The sequence below is a fragment of the Epinephelus lanceolatus genome, chromosome 14 (genome assembly GCF_041903045.1).
Source record: "Epinephelus lanceolatus isolate andai-2023 chromosome 14, ASM4190304v1, whole genome shotgun sequence".
In the NCBI taxonomy this organism is placed as follows: Eukaryota; Metazoa; Chordata; class Actinopteri; order Perciformes; family Serranidae; genus Epinephelus; species Epinephelus lanceolatus.
Genome location: NC_135747.1, coordinates 42,285,714 through 42,301,555, shown reverse-complemented (window position 1 = coordinate 42,301,555; position 15,842 = coordinate 42,285,714). Strand labels below are relative to the sequence as shown.

The following is a 15,842-nucleotide window of genomic DNA, read 5'->3' as shown; positions in this document are numbered from 1 at the left end:
ACACAGAGATCACGCGATAGGGCCGATATAAAGTCCCGTCATTACACTGTCGTTGCCTTTTTTATACAGAACCAAACACTGTCACTAAAATCCAGTGTTGGATTTTAGAAAATATTCCTGTGTTCCTGACGCAAAAAGGGGCATGATGCATCTTGTGAGACATACACGCGTAGGGCAGTGCTCTCTAAATGATTTCAATGACATAACATGGCAATAATAATCATTTACCATCGCTGTGGCTTTTCTCTTCCTCTGCTCGTAGGGTGAGGAGCTCCTGAACCTCATTGTTTTCCCAGTTTTTAAACATTCACGGCCACTGTTCTTCTTCTTTGAGTTAGCTGCTAACTGCTACTGCTGCTTTTTAAATCTCCCAGTGGTGGGATGCACAAGATTTTGTCCCATCCTGCTACCTCATAGATTCAGTGCTGTTACTACCTCCTCTGCTGGTTTATGCCACGTTCACACTACACAATATCAGTCTGATTAAAGCCCGACACGGTATCACACGGTGTTGGCTCGGATTGTGATTGTGTCGTATGCGATAATCTATGGTTTTATCTTGTGTAGTGTGTCATAGTAAATGACAACTGGCGCCACATCTGGGATGCCTCATGACATCCTGACATGTAGTCAAGCAAGCTTTCATTTCAGCAGTCCAGCGCAGGCATTGTGGACGCAAGCTGGCCAAGTTTTAAAGGCTGGTTTTGTAGCCTAATGTTTCTTTGCAAATGCATCACAAATAAAGAAGCCGTCAGAAGAGAGGCACATATTTTATATACAGCTAGGAGCTATAGACTGAGAGAAAAATGTTGAATTCAATGTGCTGCTCAAAGGCTACCGGCAACTTTTAAGTAACTTGTCATGTATGTTAATCAGTGCACGAGTTGACGCTGTAAATCTTTCAACACACCTCAAGTGCCCGTATGACAACTTTGTTTTTATTGTCTCTCTTGCATGACATACGTGATGATTGGATCTTTGAGCCCTTAAAAAAGTTTATGAATTTCAACCAAGTTAAGCGAAATATGAATATTCTATTTTCTCACATAGAGAAAAAAGTGGCAGAGCGTCATTCCTGTCGCTCTGGCAGCTCAGACATTGAAAAACTGCAGTTTTAGTTTTCTGGTTGGAGCTTTTTGACCTACGTTGTAACCGACAGACTGTGTTTTCACAAAGCATACACTTAACTGTGACTGACAGTTCAGTTTGCATACATGTGTACAACATGAGATTAAAACTGGCAGCGTAATGGGAGGAAAAGTGTTTTTCCTTCATTCATTCATGGCGACATGTTTTTACTATCCTGCACAGTGAAGTGTTCTCAGTATTAGGACGCAGAGCTAAAAAAAAAAAAAACACAGATGTTCAAAAATCTGGACACATTTTCATCACATATCAGCTCAATCTGTCCGTCTGTCTGTGATCAGCCGTGGAGATTTAGTACGAGCAGATCCTCTTTGTACTTCAGAGGCTGTGGATGGTTCTCATACCTGTTACTGCTGCAGGGTGGAGGAGCGAGCTAGGAGCAGAATGCAAAGTGTGCAAGTACATTTACTTAAATACTGTACTACAAATACAAATTTAATGCACATCTGTAGGACCCCGAACAATTAAATGAAGCCAAAGTCAACGAGACACAGCGACTTAATCTGCAAATGAGGATGAGCAGACGATGAAAGACATAAAGAGGTGTGAGTGGATTCCTGTGGTTGTCTGGTCGGTTGGAATGCTGAGGTATGTAGGTGTTTTTATCACCTGCACTTAATCTTCAGTGTTTTTTCTTCCACGTTCAAGGCCATTTAACTCTGAAACCATTTCACATAGAAAGAAAGCAGCCTCATCAGCGCAGTATATCTGTACTAACCAAGCACTGCCGGCTGACAGAGGTAACAGGAGAAAGGACTGCACACAGGAGACGTGGCTGACTCTCTGCACTCAATGCCACATGTAATTACTGCTGTCATTTCAGCCAAGACCATCGCAGCTCATTACTAATCAGTGAACAGCTATTAGTAAAAATCCCAGGCTGAGATGAAGATGAGATGAAGCTGCCAATCATTCTGTCACGAGCTGCAGACAGTCAGAGGCGTGAGGTCTGAGCAGGGTTACAAAACAGGTGTGTGTGAGTGTGTGTTCAGACCCACTAGAGAAACATAATCTGCCTTGTGTTGCACAGCAGGCACACTAAAGAAAGAGCTAGAAATTCCAAGTAGGGCAGAAAGAAAACACAGGACTTTCATCCGGGAGACTGCTGTTCATGTCCCATGTGAAACATTGAGTTTCTTTTAACTATGTTACACACTTGACGTCACATGACAACACTTAAGTTAAGTTACGTAACCGTAACGTACGTAATCTAAACCATGATCTTTTTTTGTTGCCTAAACAAGTTGAGGTGATGAAACCTGTGTTTTCTTTGAGCACAGAACTTTATTTAAAAAAAAAACAATGCATGTAACAAGCAGTTGTGGCACGCCGTCCCTGAGCGTCCAAAACTGACATTAGAGGGATACCTAGAGTGTCATAGTTTGAAGCGACTGTCCGAGCTGCTGTATTTGACGAGTTAAGAGTAAAGACATGTTGTAAATATCTCCAGATATTAATTATCATGTCAGCATGGGAGGAAGCTGACACAGGGTTTCTCTGGCTTCCTCCCACAGTCCAAAGACACGCAGGTTAAGTGGTGACTTTAAATTGCCTGTAGGCGTAAATGGTTGTCTGTCTCTATCCATCAGCTCTGTGCTAATCAGGTGACCTGTCCAGGCTGTACCCCACCGTCCACCTATTGTCATTGTCAGCTGGGATACAATGAATAAGATAAGCAGTCACAGATATTGGACGGATGGAAAAAGACGAAACCGGCTGCAAACAATTATTTTTGTTTTGCTACCGGACTATAAAAAGTCAGAACATTGAAAGTTGACATTCAGTCAAGTCCAAACCCAAAGACTGCATATGTATTTAAGGGAGAATTGTGATAAATAATAGAAGGTGACATGTTAGAGAGGAAGATTATGTATTGTGCCGGATTAACTGAGGTCACCACAGTTTTCTGCCTCTGAAAAGGAGATGTAGACACAGTACAGTTGGGATTTACAGGAGCTACAAGAAAGATTGTAGAAGGAAAAGATACATGCATTAAATGTTGTCTTTTAAAACCTGATATTAGAAGCAGAAAATGAAGCAGTAAGGCTGTTGTTAATGGACAAAATATCTCATTACTGTAACTTGAATGTTAGTGGACAAATGTTTGTTTTCTTGAATTTAAACTTGACCATCAATGAACTTTAAAATCACTGCAGGCTTCACCTAAACTTTCCTTTCTTTGCGTTCACCTCAGTATTACCATCCATAGGAACAGTGTCTCCACCTCCACCTGCTCCATCTGTCCCTGTGTATGTCTTGTGTGTATTTAATGTGGCTTTGATTTGTTTCATACTTAATCTCCGAAACTTTATTTACCACAATGACTTCATCCCAGAGATTGTGGCTGTAAAACTGCAGCACCATTTTCTTAGTAAATCTAGTCCTGAGTATATTGAAGACAAGCAAGAAAACAACACATATTTATATCTTAGAAGCTGGACCTGATATATTTTTTGTAATTTTTGACTAGAAAATTACTTGAATGATTATCAAAATTGTTGCAGCACAATTTTCTAATAATTTAAGCTCCAACGATTTCTTTTTTCAAGGATCTAGAACCAGAGGAACCAAAATCATTTGTATTTCATCCAGGCAGACTGAGAGCAGTTTCTTTCTCAATGTGTGAAACCATTTTCCTCCTCTGATTTACATTTGAAACACTCTCCAATGCTGAATTTGAGTGTTTTGTAGTTTCACATAATACATTTTCGGGGAAATAGATCCTCTTAAAGTATACAGGAAAAGTTCCCCATCTCCTCTCACACCTCTGCATGCATGGAGCGTCCATCCTGCTTATGAAAACCTTTCCTGCGAGCCAGCTCACCAGGCTAAATAAGGCTGGGATGATCAGGAAGACTTTGAGAAAATAAAAGGTATTCTGTCCAAATTTAGAGAGGGAGATTAGAGAGTGGACGGACTCCTCTGTGCCAAGAAAGTGAAAGAAGAGGCTGTGAAGCACACTTACAGTACAAGCCCCAAAATATCCAAATCCAAGACCTTCAAACATTTACACAGCTTCCAGAGAAGTCCTTCTGTTGCACATTAAGAGAACGACCCTGTGAGAAATTCAAGTGTGAAACTGTAGAAACTGCCACAATGTCAAGTGTTCCATCACATTTTTCTATTGAACACAAAAAAATAATATTTGTGTGATACAGTGTCTCTGTGGTGAAATTTGAAGTGGTGAATCACACACCGAAGGACCTCTTATGTATATGTATTGATAACGCTGCAGAAAAGATGGAAATGTTCATTTCTTTAGCCTCAAAACTCTATTTAGATTCTCTGTGGTCAAGGACGCCTTAAATGATTTGTTTTTACAGAGTTTTACAGTTTTTTTTTCTAATACATTCATCTTTATTTCTCTGTGCCGGCAGCAGCCGTGGCTTGAGGCATTATGTTTTCAGGTTGTCTGTCTGTCCCATTCTTGTGAAGAGAATTCCTTTGAATGTGGCACAAACATCCACTTGGACTCAAGAATGTAGTGATTAGATTTTAGTTGTCAAAGGTCACTGGGACCTTGCATTTGTCTTATTCTCGCGAACGCGACATCTTAAGCCCAGTTCAGACCAAAACGAGATGAATTGAAACAAACAGCTAATTTCGACGATCTGCTCTGGATGTAAACTTCCACTTGACTACCTCATGGAGGGATACAACTATGAGGCAGTAATTCTAGTTAATGAATTCTTTTGTTCTGAGTTGATTGTTTTTGGGCTATTTTGTTTGGTTATTTTTTGTTCCATACTTTACAGGCATCACAGAAAAAACAACCTCCCACCACACAGTGGACTCTCCAGTCCCTCTCTCTGTTGAATGGGCTCCTAATTTAGTGCCGCCTACGTCCAATCCATTTATCAGTCTAAAAAAACAACATGACCAAAGTCATTTAGCGCCACATGAGTTCTGTGTGAACACACTGCTGGCTGATCTGTTAACTGTACTCTACAGGAGGCTGATGTTTTTTAGATTTTTCCTTAATAAATGTTGTGTGTTGACAATATATTTATTCTCAAAACTACAAATCAGTTCAAGATATACCAGTATTTTGCTGCAGAAACATGAAGATATTTACCCTACAATTATGATCACAGAACTAGAGAATATTATCTTTTAACTACACGACCTTTTTGACCTCTTGGCCATCTGTCTTTGTCTTTCCCAGGATCCCACGGTGCAGAAGGTGGGCGGAGGCAGAAAGAAGACTGTGTCCTTCAGCAGCATGCCCTCTGAGAAGAAGGTAGACTATAATCATAGAATTACATGAAAGTAAAACATCTAAAACTTAAATTCCTCCTCCACTCAAAAATGTGTTTTTATTCTGTTTATGTCCCTTAAAATGTCTGACCTTGACTGTACTGACTTGTATCTGTGCAAAGTTTGTCACTAGAGAAATTTCACATTCCTCTGCTGCATACTTACCAACCTCGAGACCTTGAGAGTAGGGAGGATTCAGATACCAAAGCGGGGGGTCAGAGACTTTGTTTTCTGACTTCTGGTGACTTCTTAGGAATGAAAAACACAATAATAAGTCGTCAGCATTTTTATGTTGAATACATTTGATTTAGTTTAGTTCTTGGTTCATCCTCCTGGTGCTCTGCTGGAGCACCAGGAGGATGGAGGGAGGCCAGGCTGTAGACTTGGCCCGCTCCAGAGACCCACAGCTGGCTGTCCTCCCTGGCCCTCACATCCCCTGGGTCCTGGATGCCTAGGCGAGGCAGAACAGGAGGCTTACAGGAGGCTCACAGCTTCTGGAAGACATCTGGGTGTCCTGCCATGGCCAAGGAGGGCAACCCAGGTCCCCACCAACCCCCAAGGCACTCCTCATACCCATTTAGAGCATCACATCGGACTTATGCAGGCTAAAACAGGCAGCACAGAGATAAGGTGTCCACCAAAAGCAGCACCCAATTCATGCATGTCTCACAGCAACAGGGAGGAAACTTGTAGAGTTGCAGTGCTTGGCTTATACACGCTGTAAAATGTCAGAAACAGGTTATGATAACAAAAGGAAAAAAAGATGTCAAAGTTTGAAATAAATACAGAGAAAAATGGGAGAATTGTGACATCGGGAGAGGGCGATCAAAAACGGGAGTCTCCCTGGAACAACGTGAAGGTTGGCAATTATGCTCTACTGAGGAGGCAATGTTTGTGACCCTTCCTTAAATCTGAGATTCAAATGTATTCTGGGTAAGATGGGTGAGGTACACCACTAATATGAAAGACAATCACTGTCTAATATGGACACAACACCGGAAAAGATACCTGGAACCTCCGTGCAGAGAGCAGAGTTAGCATTAGCACTGTGAAAGTTTTGATGGCAAACAAGGTAGAGTGTGCAGTTTTCGAATTTTAACCAAACCCTTGAGCTTTCTTTAACTATTTACCAAAAACCCTTTGCAGCAGATATTATTGTGTTTCACAATTGTTAACGCTGTGAGCCACTGCCAGTTATCATACAAACCAACAAGCTAAGAAACAACATAAACAAATAAAAGATGCTAACTACAGTTATCATTCTCATCTGTGTACCAGTCGCCCATTTGGTGCACAACAGACTCCAATCTGAGGCTGATTGAGGCTCAGACATGTATGACTGAACCTCCCCAGTGTTTTCTCTAACGCTAACGTTCAGCCATCTTGATGCGCACTGCTCTTTTACCGGTCAACCTAGTGCAAGCAGCGCTGGAGATAGCGGAAAGCAAAGCCTCCTAGCAGCAGTGGTGTTGTGCAGGCTGGAGGTCAGAATCAGAATTTCTCAATGAGGGAGAAAGTGCCGCCTTCAGCCTCTTTGCAGAGGTTTTCAACTATTATATGGGAAAACCACTAAACATATTTTTATACATGTCTGGAGGGGGACTGGAGGTCATAAAGCGCTTGATGATTTTCCATCCCAGGTGAGCAGTGCTGCAGACTGCTTGGCGTTCATGCAGGGCGGGTGTGAACTGAAGAAGATTCGGCCCAATTCCAGAGTTTACTGTCGTTTCTACACTCTGGACACCGACCTCAGCTGCTTACGCTGGGAGCCGTCTAAGAAGGACGGGGACCGGGCTCGACTGGACGTCTCCAGCATCCGAGAGGTTCGCACGGGGAAGAGCACCGAGACGTTCCTCCATAACGGTCCTCTCTCTGAGCACCTGGCTGAGGAAGCAGCCTTCTCCATCATTCATGGGGACGACTACCAGGTACTGTATTAATGTTTCATCCTCAATGATCTACAGTGATTCTTACAGTCCTACAGTTTGTGTTCTCGTCCAGCCAGTAATCTTTACTATCTGTCCCTCCCTGCAGTCTCTGGACTTGGTTGCATTGTCGGCAGATGTGGCCAACATCTGGGTGACAGGCCTTCGCTACCTGCTGGCCCACCCCTCAGTCATTGGGGGTGGAGGTGGTGGTGGAGGAGGAGGTCTGAGTGAAGGAGGGGGTGTGGCGGTCGACGGCAGCCTGGGGGGCAAGATGAGGAGTGAGTGGCTGGCGGCGGAGTTCGCCCAGGTGGATGAAGACGGCTACGGCATCGTGTCAGAGGACGTGGCCGTTGCCACCATCTGTAAACTGTGTCCAGGTATCAAGGAAGCAAAGGTGAGGAGGGGGGCACAGCTGGGTCTTCTCTATATGCTGCGTATAAACCTGAACAATGCACGTTGGGGCAAAGTGACAAAGCAATTCACTATAAAAGGACATAAAAACTGTTTAAAAACAATAGATACGATAAGAATAACTACACAGAAGGCATCATAGGTCCATATTAGCAAAACCGTGACTTGTAATCCTGTAATCTTGAAATCATTAAATCATGAAATCGTAAAATCTTGGCGATCAGTCCACAAAGAACTAGAACTTATTTTCAAATTGATGTTCAGACACACACTCATTAATTGTAAAGACTTCTCTACAGTCAACAGGTGATCACCAAACTGGATAGAGGAAGTAAACAGGACAAATGCAAATGAGCTGCTGCTGATGCACTATAATCCCAGTGTTCATGTTGCACTTGGTATCATATTCTTTTACTCAGATTCTTGATGTTTTTTGTTTTTTTTTTAAGATATTTTTGGGGGCATTTTTTAGCCTTTATTTGACAGGACAGACAAGTGTGAAAGGGGGGAGAGAGAGGGAGTGACATGCAGCAAAGGGCCACAGGCTGGAGTCGAACCCGGGCCGCTGCGGCAACAGCCTTGTACATGGGGCACCTGCTCTACCTCTAAGCCACTGACGCCCCTGATTCTTGATGTTTTAAACGATTTTTTTTGACATAGCTTCCTTTATGGCATGTGCAACTCCACTTCTATTCGTTAAACAGCACATAATCTGGGCACAAATTAAGCCATAAGGGGCAAACAGGTTGTATTTAGTACCGTAATTAATCATAGATGTGTTTTGTGTGTAACATGAATTCAAACTGACCAGAAAGTCATGTCCCATTCCCTTTAAAATTGCTATTTACATGACAATTTGGAAAATAGGAAAAGGGAGCAGTTTTCTACTGAGAGTAATGCAGGAAATATTGTGAGACATTAAAGCAGCAAAACTAAAAACTGTAGTTATGAACTTGACAGAGGAAACAGAAGTAAACTTGCAGCTTTTGAAACAATCAATGAAGTTACGCTGCTCCTCGTATGTAAATGTGCACAGGCTATCTCTCTTAATGTGGACTCTGTCTGCAGCTCTGCTCTGATCTCTGCTATGTTGACATACTAGAATATGTTTTTAATATTTTTCACCTTATTGACCAGGGTTCCTACGGTCATGGAAAACCTGGAAAAGTTAGTTAATATTTTCTTGTATGTAATGACATTGTTACAGTAGTCTTTTGCGGATGACCTTCCACTTAAGATTACCATAACATCAAATTTATTCTCGGAAACTGTCAACGTAACATCACTCTAGTGTGTGTTGATTTGTGATGTTTCACTTGCCATAAATTGTGTTTCTCTATTTTTCCTGCTGCGTTCCGTCTGTCTCTCCTCATGTCTGCCAGCTATCTGAAAATATGTTTTACTGGAGTTGAATCTGATTTATTTGACAAACGCAAAGTCAAGCAAATAAAACCAACCATATAAAGTTGTTATTGAGGGTCCTTGAAAAGTCATAGAAAAGATTTGTCCATGAAAATGTGTGGGAACTCTGATGATGTTTTCTGTCACACTCCTGCAACCCATTCATGCGTCTCTGTGTGTGTAACAAGCAGAGTGTATGCATGTTGTGAACCTGCCTATGTCGGTGCATCTTTCTATCTCAGTAATGCGCCCTTTAAATAGCAGGAAAAAACTGCACCACTCTGACTGTAGACCAGGTTTCTGTTTGTCAACGATGCAATCACTTTCTGCCGCCTCAAAATAGGAACACGCCCACAGTGCACCTGGTCACACCTCATTTTAAGACCTACACACTCATGGCAACACACCAGGGTGCATGCACTTTTGCTACTAGCTCTAGCTATGAAAATGACAACTGCGTCAATCTGAAATTAGCGATTACAGTGTGATTCCCAGCTGTCGTGCATCAACAAAGCTGAGATGTTCACCATGCTCTGGTAGAACACAAAGAAACACACCTTCATGTGCTGTTATAACATGTTTATAATCACAACTGTGTGTCAGACCCTCAGCTGCAGCCACAGCAGGAGTGGTGTGCAGTTTGTTCATGTGCTTTGGAGCAGCAGAACATTTAATCTTAAGTCAAGAGATTTGCTACTTTTCTGCTTTTGTCGGTCTCTGAAGTGCAGCTACCCTCAGGTTGGTTACTTCTCTCATGTTCCTCCTCCTGCAGGAGAGACAGCGTTACCGTGGAAACATAAAGAGAGGATAGATGTCTGTATTGGCTCAGACAGGTGACATGACTGCCGACTACCTGCAAGAACTCAGACACATTTTTCTGGGATGATATCAGACAGGGGAAAGATTATTGTGAGCACGGGCTGAGCTGAGAGGGAGATGAAACGATAGAGAGAAGAGGAGGAAGCTGATGAAAGGAAGAGATGGAGAGATGACAGAGAAGAAATGATTAATAAATTTAATATCCTTATGGAAGCAAGATAACTAAAGTTTAATCAAGCTTCAGTGAATGAACGAGGCTTTATGTTGCCTGATAACTCACTTCATCCCTCGCTCCCTGAGTCGCCTCTCTCTTCTCTCTCCACAGGTACGACTGCGTTTTAAGGAGATCCAGCGCAGCAAAGAGAAGCTGACCTCCCACGTGACTCGTGAGGAGTTCCAGGAGGCCTTCTGTGAGCTCTGCACCCGGCCTGACGTTTACTTCTTATTGGTGCAACTGTCAAAGGACCGCGAGTGTCTCGACCCTCAGGACCTCCGCCTCTTCCTGGAGACGGAGCAGGGTTTGTCTCTGGCGACGACCGAGGGCTGCTGGGAGCTGCTGAGGCGCTGCGAGCCGTCCGCCCAGGGCAGGGAGAGGGGGCTGCTGGGTATGGATGGATTTGCCCGCTACCTGCAGTCTCCAGAGTGCCAGCTGCTCGACCCAGAGCACCTGGGAGTTTGTCAGGACATGAACATGCCTCTGTCCCACTACTACATCAGGTGTGTGTGATATTTAATCTGTTGACTGGTCAGAGCACATAAGGACAGTTTTTAGCTGTAAAAGCCAAGTCATACTTTCCACATCTGCATGTTCATGCAGAAACGTGTCTTTACGCAGACACTCAAAAGAAAAAGCATCCACTGATTTACAGACATCTCTTTCCCAAAATAAATTTATGGGAAAAAAAGCCTATTTGGACCCAATGGCATCAAGTGACAGATCTAGGAGTTGTAATTTCACGAAAATGAAATGTCCTTCCCAGGGGCAAATTGCTGTTGTGACGGTCGACTTTCTCGCACATGCCTAGTGACTGGAATCGTAATGCGCATGTGCGAGAAGTCTCCGTTTTCAGAGGAAGTACATATTGCAAGTTTACATGACAAGGGAGACGCTGCTGTTTCAAAATAAATTGCACTCTGGAGCCCGTTTTCAATACGTTGCGTTTTCAGGCACCCAAAATGCCGCTGTCGAGTAAACGATCGGCCAAAACGCAACTAAAGTTTACCGTTTTCAGTTGAAATCGTTGTCGTATAAACAGGACCTCAGGTTTACAACACAAAACATTAAGATTTTACCACCTCTTAATATATAACACTTTGTAATAAGGTGCTAAAGCTCACTGAGGGCGCTTTCACACCTGCCCTGTTTGGTTTGGTTCCATCAAACTCAAGTTTGTTTGCCCCCTCAGTGCGGTTCGTTTGGGCAGGTGTGAACACAGCAATCACACTCAGATGTGCACCTTCTTGAAGAGGTGGTCTCAGTCCGGTTCCAAAGGAACTCTGGTGCAATTGGTTTGTGTTGAGAAGGTGTTCCAACCTGGATGTGAAGCAACTGCAGTCACATGACACATTGTTTGGGTTAAACATGAGCATGTTACAGTCCTGGAGGATTATTAATGTGCACCTCCTCCTGTACTGCCTTAATATGCACATTCAGCACATCCAATGCATCAAAACATTGTTTTCTAGTTGGAGCCGCGCCTCGTTTTCAAACTGTATGGTTTGACTAAAATGAACAATGACAGCAATATAGTCCACGATGAGCAGCGCTAAAATCAACCTGCGTAGTTGTCCCTCCATTGTGACATTAGAAAGTGTCACATTTATCTTGCAAGTGTACTCTTCTTCAACGTTTGCTTTACTTCCTGGATTTTTCCCACATGGAAATTCTGACCAATCAAGAGCAGCTTTCTCACACAAGGCATTTGATCTGGTCCTCTTGTAAATGCTGCCGTGAGAACACGAACCAACTCTAGGCAATTATACAACTTTGGAACAACATGAGTCCCTGATTCAGACCAAAGGAGACCACTCTAGGGCTGACAGCAGCCTCAGTCACTGGAGCATCAGACTAAAAGGAAAGACCTCCTGTATGTCATGTCATTTCACATTTTTTCCTAAAAAAAGAACTGGTAAGTCGCCGGTCACTGGATGTTGGGCGATCAAAAGCATTATTAACCAACACTGACACCCTAGTTCGGGCGTAAGATATAGACTGGTTAGGGTAACAATATCAGGGTAGCCAGTCAGAGTAGGGCGGGTCATGCTTTTGCCACCCTGCGAAAAAACAGCCACCTCCTCTCATTAGGTGGCCACACATGTTTTCTCTTTGTGCATTTTTCTTGTTGTTCAGCCAAAAGCAAGAAACACTAGAGATCTTCCTGCTGCCACGAGGTCGCCATTTTCTTTCTTTATGCGTATGCTTCTTCTTCTTCTTGACTTTTATTGTGGTTGGCAAACAGAGTTATGGTGCATTACTGCCACCAACCAGATCAGGTTATAGATCAGGAAATGCATGTGCATGAAACACCAGATGGACACAGACCCTCAGTTGTCATTTGAATGGAACCCTGTGCGCATCCGTCACAGCTGTCCGCTGAATGCAGGAAATATGTCGGAGCCTTCAGAAATCTCTACACATAGCAGAGTATCTCTGAATTAATTCACTCAGCGGTTTATTTTTCAATAAGAGTGGCTCTCCCCTTGTCTGCCAGATGGTTGTGCTTACTCACTGTGCTCTGCATGCCACCAAAACAAACATTTGAGAAAAATATGCAAATTAAATTAAATTCGACATATTGTGCCAGAACCACATTATATATCAGGTCATTTTATTTATTTATTTTGAGACTGTAAACCATGACACTGCCTGGCAATGTGTTTAAATCAACATAAGATTCAGAGGACAGTGTTGAAATTTCTATTTGGGCTTTAAATGTGCAAATGTAAATGTTTAATTTTGTCATTAGACTTTTTATTTGGTGAACCAGAACATATTCTCTATGACACCTCATGAGATATTGTCAGCTGGTTTGACTGTCATCAGTGATTATAAGCATCATAGATATGGGTTCGAAGGGGTCTGCCACACCTGCTATTATGATGTGTTCACACGACAAGTTATACAGCAACAGGCTACAGTCATTTTAAGTGGAAGCCGAAGACATGAAGCTATGAACTGATGTCTGACACTTGTCACTGTGGATGGTTTAGATGTGCCACAAATCAAAGTTGAAGAAGCGCTGAAACGTCAATCATGTTTTTTGTCTCAGGTTATGGTATTGTGTTGTTTAGCTTAGTTAGCTGACACTGTGACAACTTTCTGTGTATTGTGGAGCACACAGGGATACAAAATGTGATGTTAAAATGGGGCTCAGACATTGATCAAAAGCAGAGATATTTATTGACCAGTTACAAACTTTAGATGGTGTTTAATCGAGGTGCTGTGTGGTAGGGCTGTACCCAACTCAGTATTATGTCAGTCGAATCAGATTTGGCTGTTTCATGCAAATATTTAACAATTCTTTTTTTTTCCCATATGAAGGTTTAAAGTTTGAATGGAGCTCAGTGGGACATTTAGAGTGACATCAGCATTCATGTAGTATAGTGAACAAGCTAATGGCACTTATGACAGATTGGAAATGTGCGGTAACATTTTTTGCCGATACCAGATATCAAACAAAAGTCAGAGACTGTGTCGTATTAAGTATCTGTGAGCTGATAAATCACCACTTCCAAGCAGAAGAGAGACGATAATGTTCTCTCAGAGCCTTACCGTGGAAAGATGCCGCTGTATCTCATCTGTAGCTCCCTGTATCAAAAAAAGCAGCGTGAAAGTCAAGAGCGCTCACTCCGCACCAAAATCTGGGGACCAAAAGTTCCCCTGAAGTACTTTGCACAGCTCACTGACCAGCAAAAAAAAATAAAGACTGCTTGACCTGAGCAATACTTCGATAGCAACTCAATGTAGCCGATCACGCTTTTGTGCTGTTGCTGTTGGTGTGAACACAGCATTTAGTTCAGAAGGCCATTATCGGGCCATAAAATGGATGTTTATGTTAACTGTTAGGCGGCAACTTCTCGTGGCCGTAGTAATTATGACAGAAGAGACGGAGGAAGTCAGGTGACGTAGTATAAATAGCGAGAAAGTCTGTGTCAGGATGAAGGGATGGTGGAAACAAACAGGATTTTCAGCCAGGAGAGCAGGGTTCTTGTCCTTTGTGAAAGCAAACATCAGCAGTGACTTATTTTAACAAGAGATGGTTGTTTTAGCTGACGATCCATGATATTTTTTCATAAACTTGACGAAGTGCAAGTGAAACCTAACCAAACTGTGACCATTTCACAGCTTTAGACATGCAAATGGACACCTAATGGGCTAATAACAGCCTTCAGACCTTATTGTAGATGTGGCAGGCTCCTTCTAATCCATACCTTTGTGGCTAAAAATCACAGATAACTGTCATTTAATGGGCTGATAACATCGGAATCTGGTGATAATTTCAGCTGTCATTAAATGTTATTGATACTATAAAACATCTTTTAGAAGCAGGACACTATTTTGTATCACTGTCTGAGTGTTGTTGATTTTGTCCCTCAGCACTTCGTACCGCTCCTACCTGCTGGATGATCAGGTCCACGGCAGAGCAGACCTGGGAGGGCTGATCAAGGCCCTGCAGTCCGGCTGTCGCTGCGTGGAGCTGGGAGTGACTGACGGCCCAGAGGGGGAGCCTCTCCTCGGGGTCGACTATGGGCCAGAGATCCCTCGCCACCATCATCACCACCACCACCATCACCACCACCATGCGCCTGTCACCATCCGCTCAGCTCTGGAGGTGGTCAATAAGTACGCCTTCCTGACCTCTCAGTACCCTCTCTTGGTGTACTTGTGCCAGCGTTGCTCTCCTGGCCAGCAGCGCACCATGGCTCAGCACCTAAAGAAAGTGTTTGGCGCCCGTCTTTACACTCCAGAGGCGCTCCATGTCAGCCTGGGGGGGCGAGCCACAACCTTACCCTCCCCCGAGCAGCTGAAGGGACGCATCCTGATAGTGGGGAAGAAGCTCCCTGCAGAGCAGGACGGCTCTGAGGGGGAGGTATCTGAGGAGGATGAGGAGATAGGAGGAGGGGGGCCTCTGGCAGGACGCCGAATGACCATCCCTGGTGAGGAGGAGCTGGGTGTGGTCTTGGTGGTGCCTCCACCCTCTCAACCCAGGAAGCTACGCCTCCACAGAGAGCTGTCAGACCTGGTGGCGATCGCTCGCACGGGCAGCCGCAGCTTCTATGCGCAGAGATCCAGTCACAAACAGGCTCAGCAGCAGTCACCACCCAGCAGCCCCTCCTCTCCCAGCACGCCAATCCCTCCTGAGCCGCCTTATTGGACGCTGTGCTCACTGGGTGAGGGAGAGGCCGGGCGGCTCACCACTGAGAGCCCAGAGGACCTCGTAATGTTCACCAAGCGCACCCTGACCAGGGTGCGACCCAGCTCAGTGCGTCTGGACTCCAGTAACCCCAACCCACAGGGATACTGGAAAGGAGGTGTCCAGCTCGTGGCCTTGAACCAGCAGACTCCCGGCGCCATGCTGGACCTCCACAGAGGTCGCTTCTCGCAGAACGGAGGGTGTGGTTACGTTCTGCGCCCAGCTGTAATGAGGGACGAGGTGTCGTATTTCAGTGCGCACACGCAGGGCTGTGTGCCAGGAGTGCCGGCTCAAACTCTGCGGATTAAGGTGAAGATATTATATTGATATGCATGTTGTGTTTTGTAGCATTCAGTCTTAATTTAGGTCAGTTATTTTCAAACTTTTTTTTTTAATAACGTACCTGCTTTGAAATCTTTTTTCAGCCCCCAGACCAGTGCAAAAATGTTTTGGCTGAATGAAAACA

General features: G+C 43.9%; 1 protein-coding gene across 1 annotated transcript in view; it reads left to right on the top strand.

The window, feature by feature from the left end:
- The window catches only part of plcl1 (phospholipase C like 1), a 141,911-nt gene that overhangs the window by 85,807 nt on the left and 40,262 nt on the right, over positions 1–15,842 (top strand). The window contains exons 2-6 of the mRNA XM_033617600.2: positions 5,312–5,386; positions 7,044–7,331; positions 7,438–7,725; positions 10,288–10,679; positions 14,560–15,685. Coding sequence (XP_033473491.1) covers positions 5,312–5,386; positions 7,044–7,331; positions 7,438–7,725; positions 10,288–10,679; positions 14,560–15,685 — 2,169 coding nt within the window. The remainder of the gene's footprint in view (positions 1–5,311; positions 5,387–7,043; positions 7,332–7,437; positions 7,726–10,287; positions 10,680–14,559; positions 15,686–15,842) is intronic.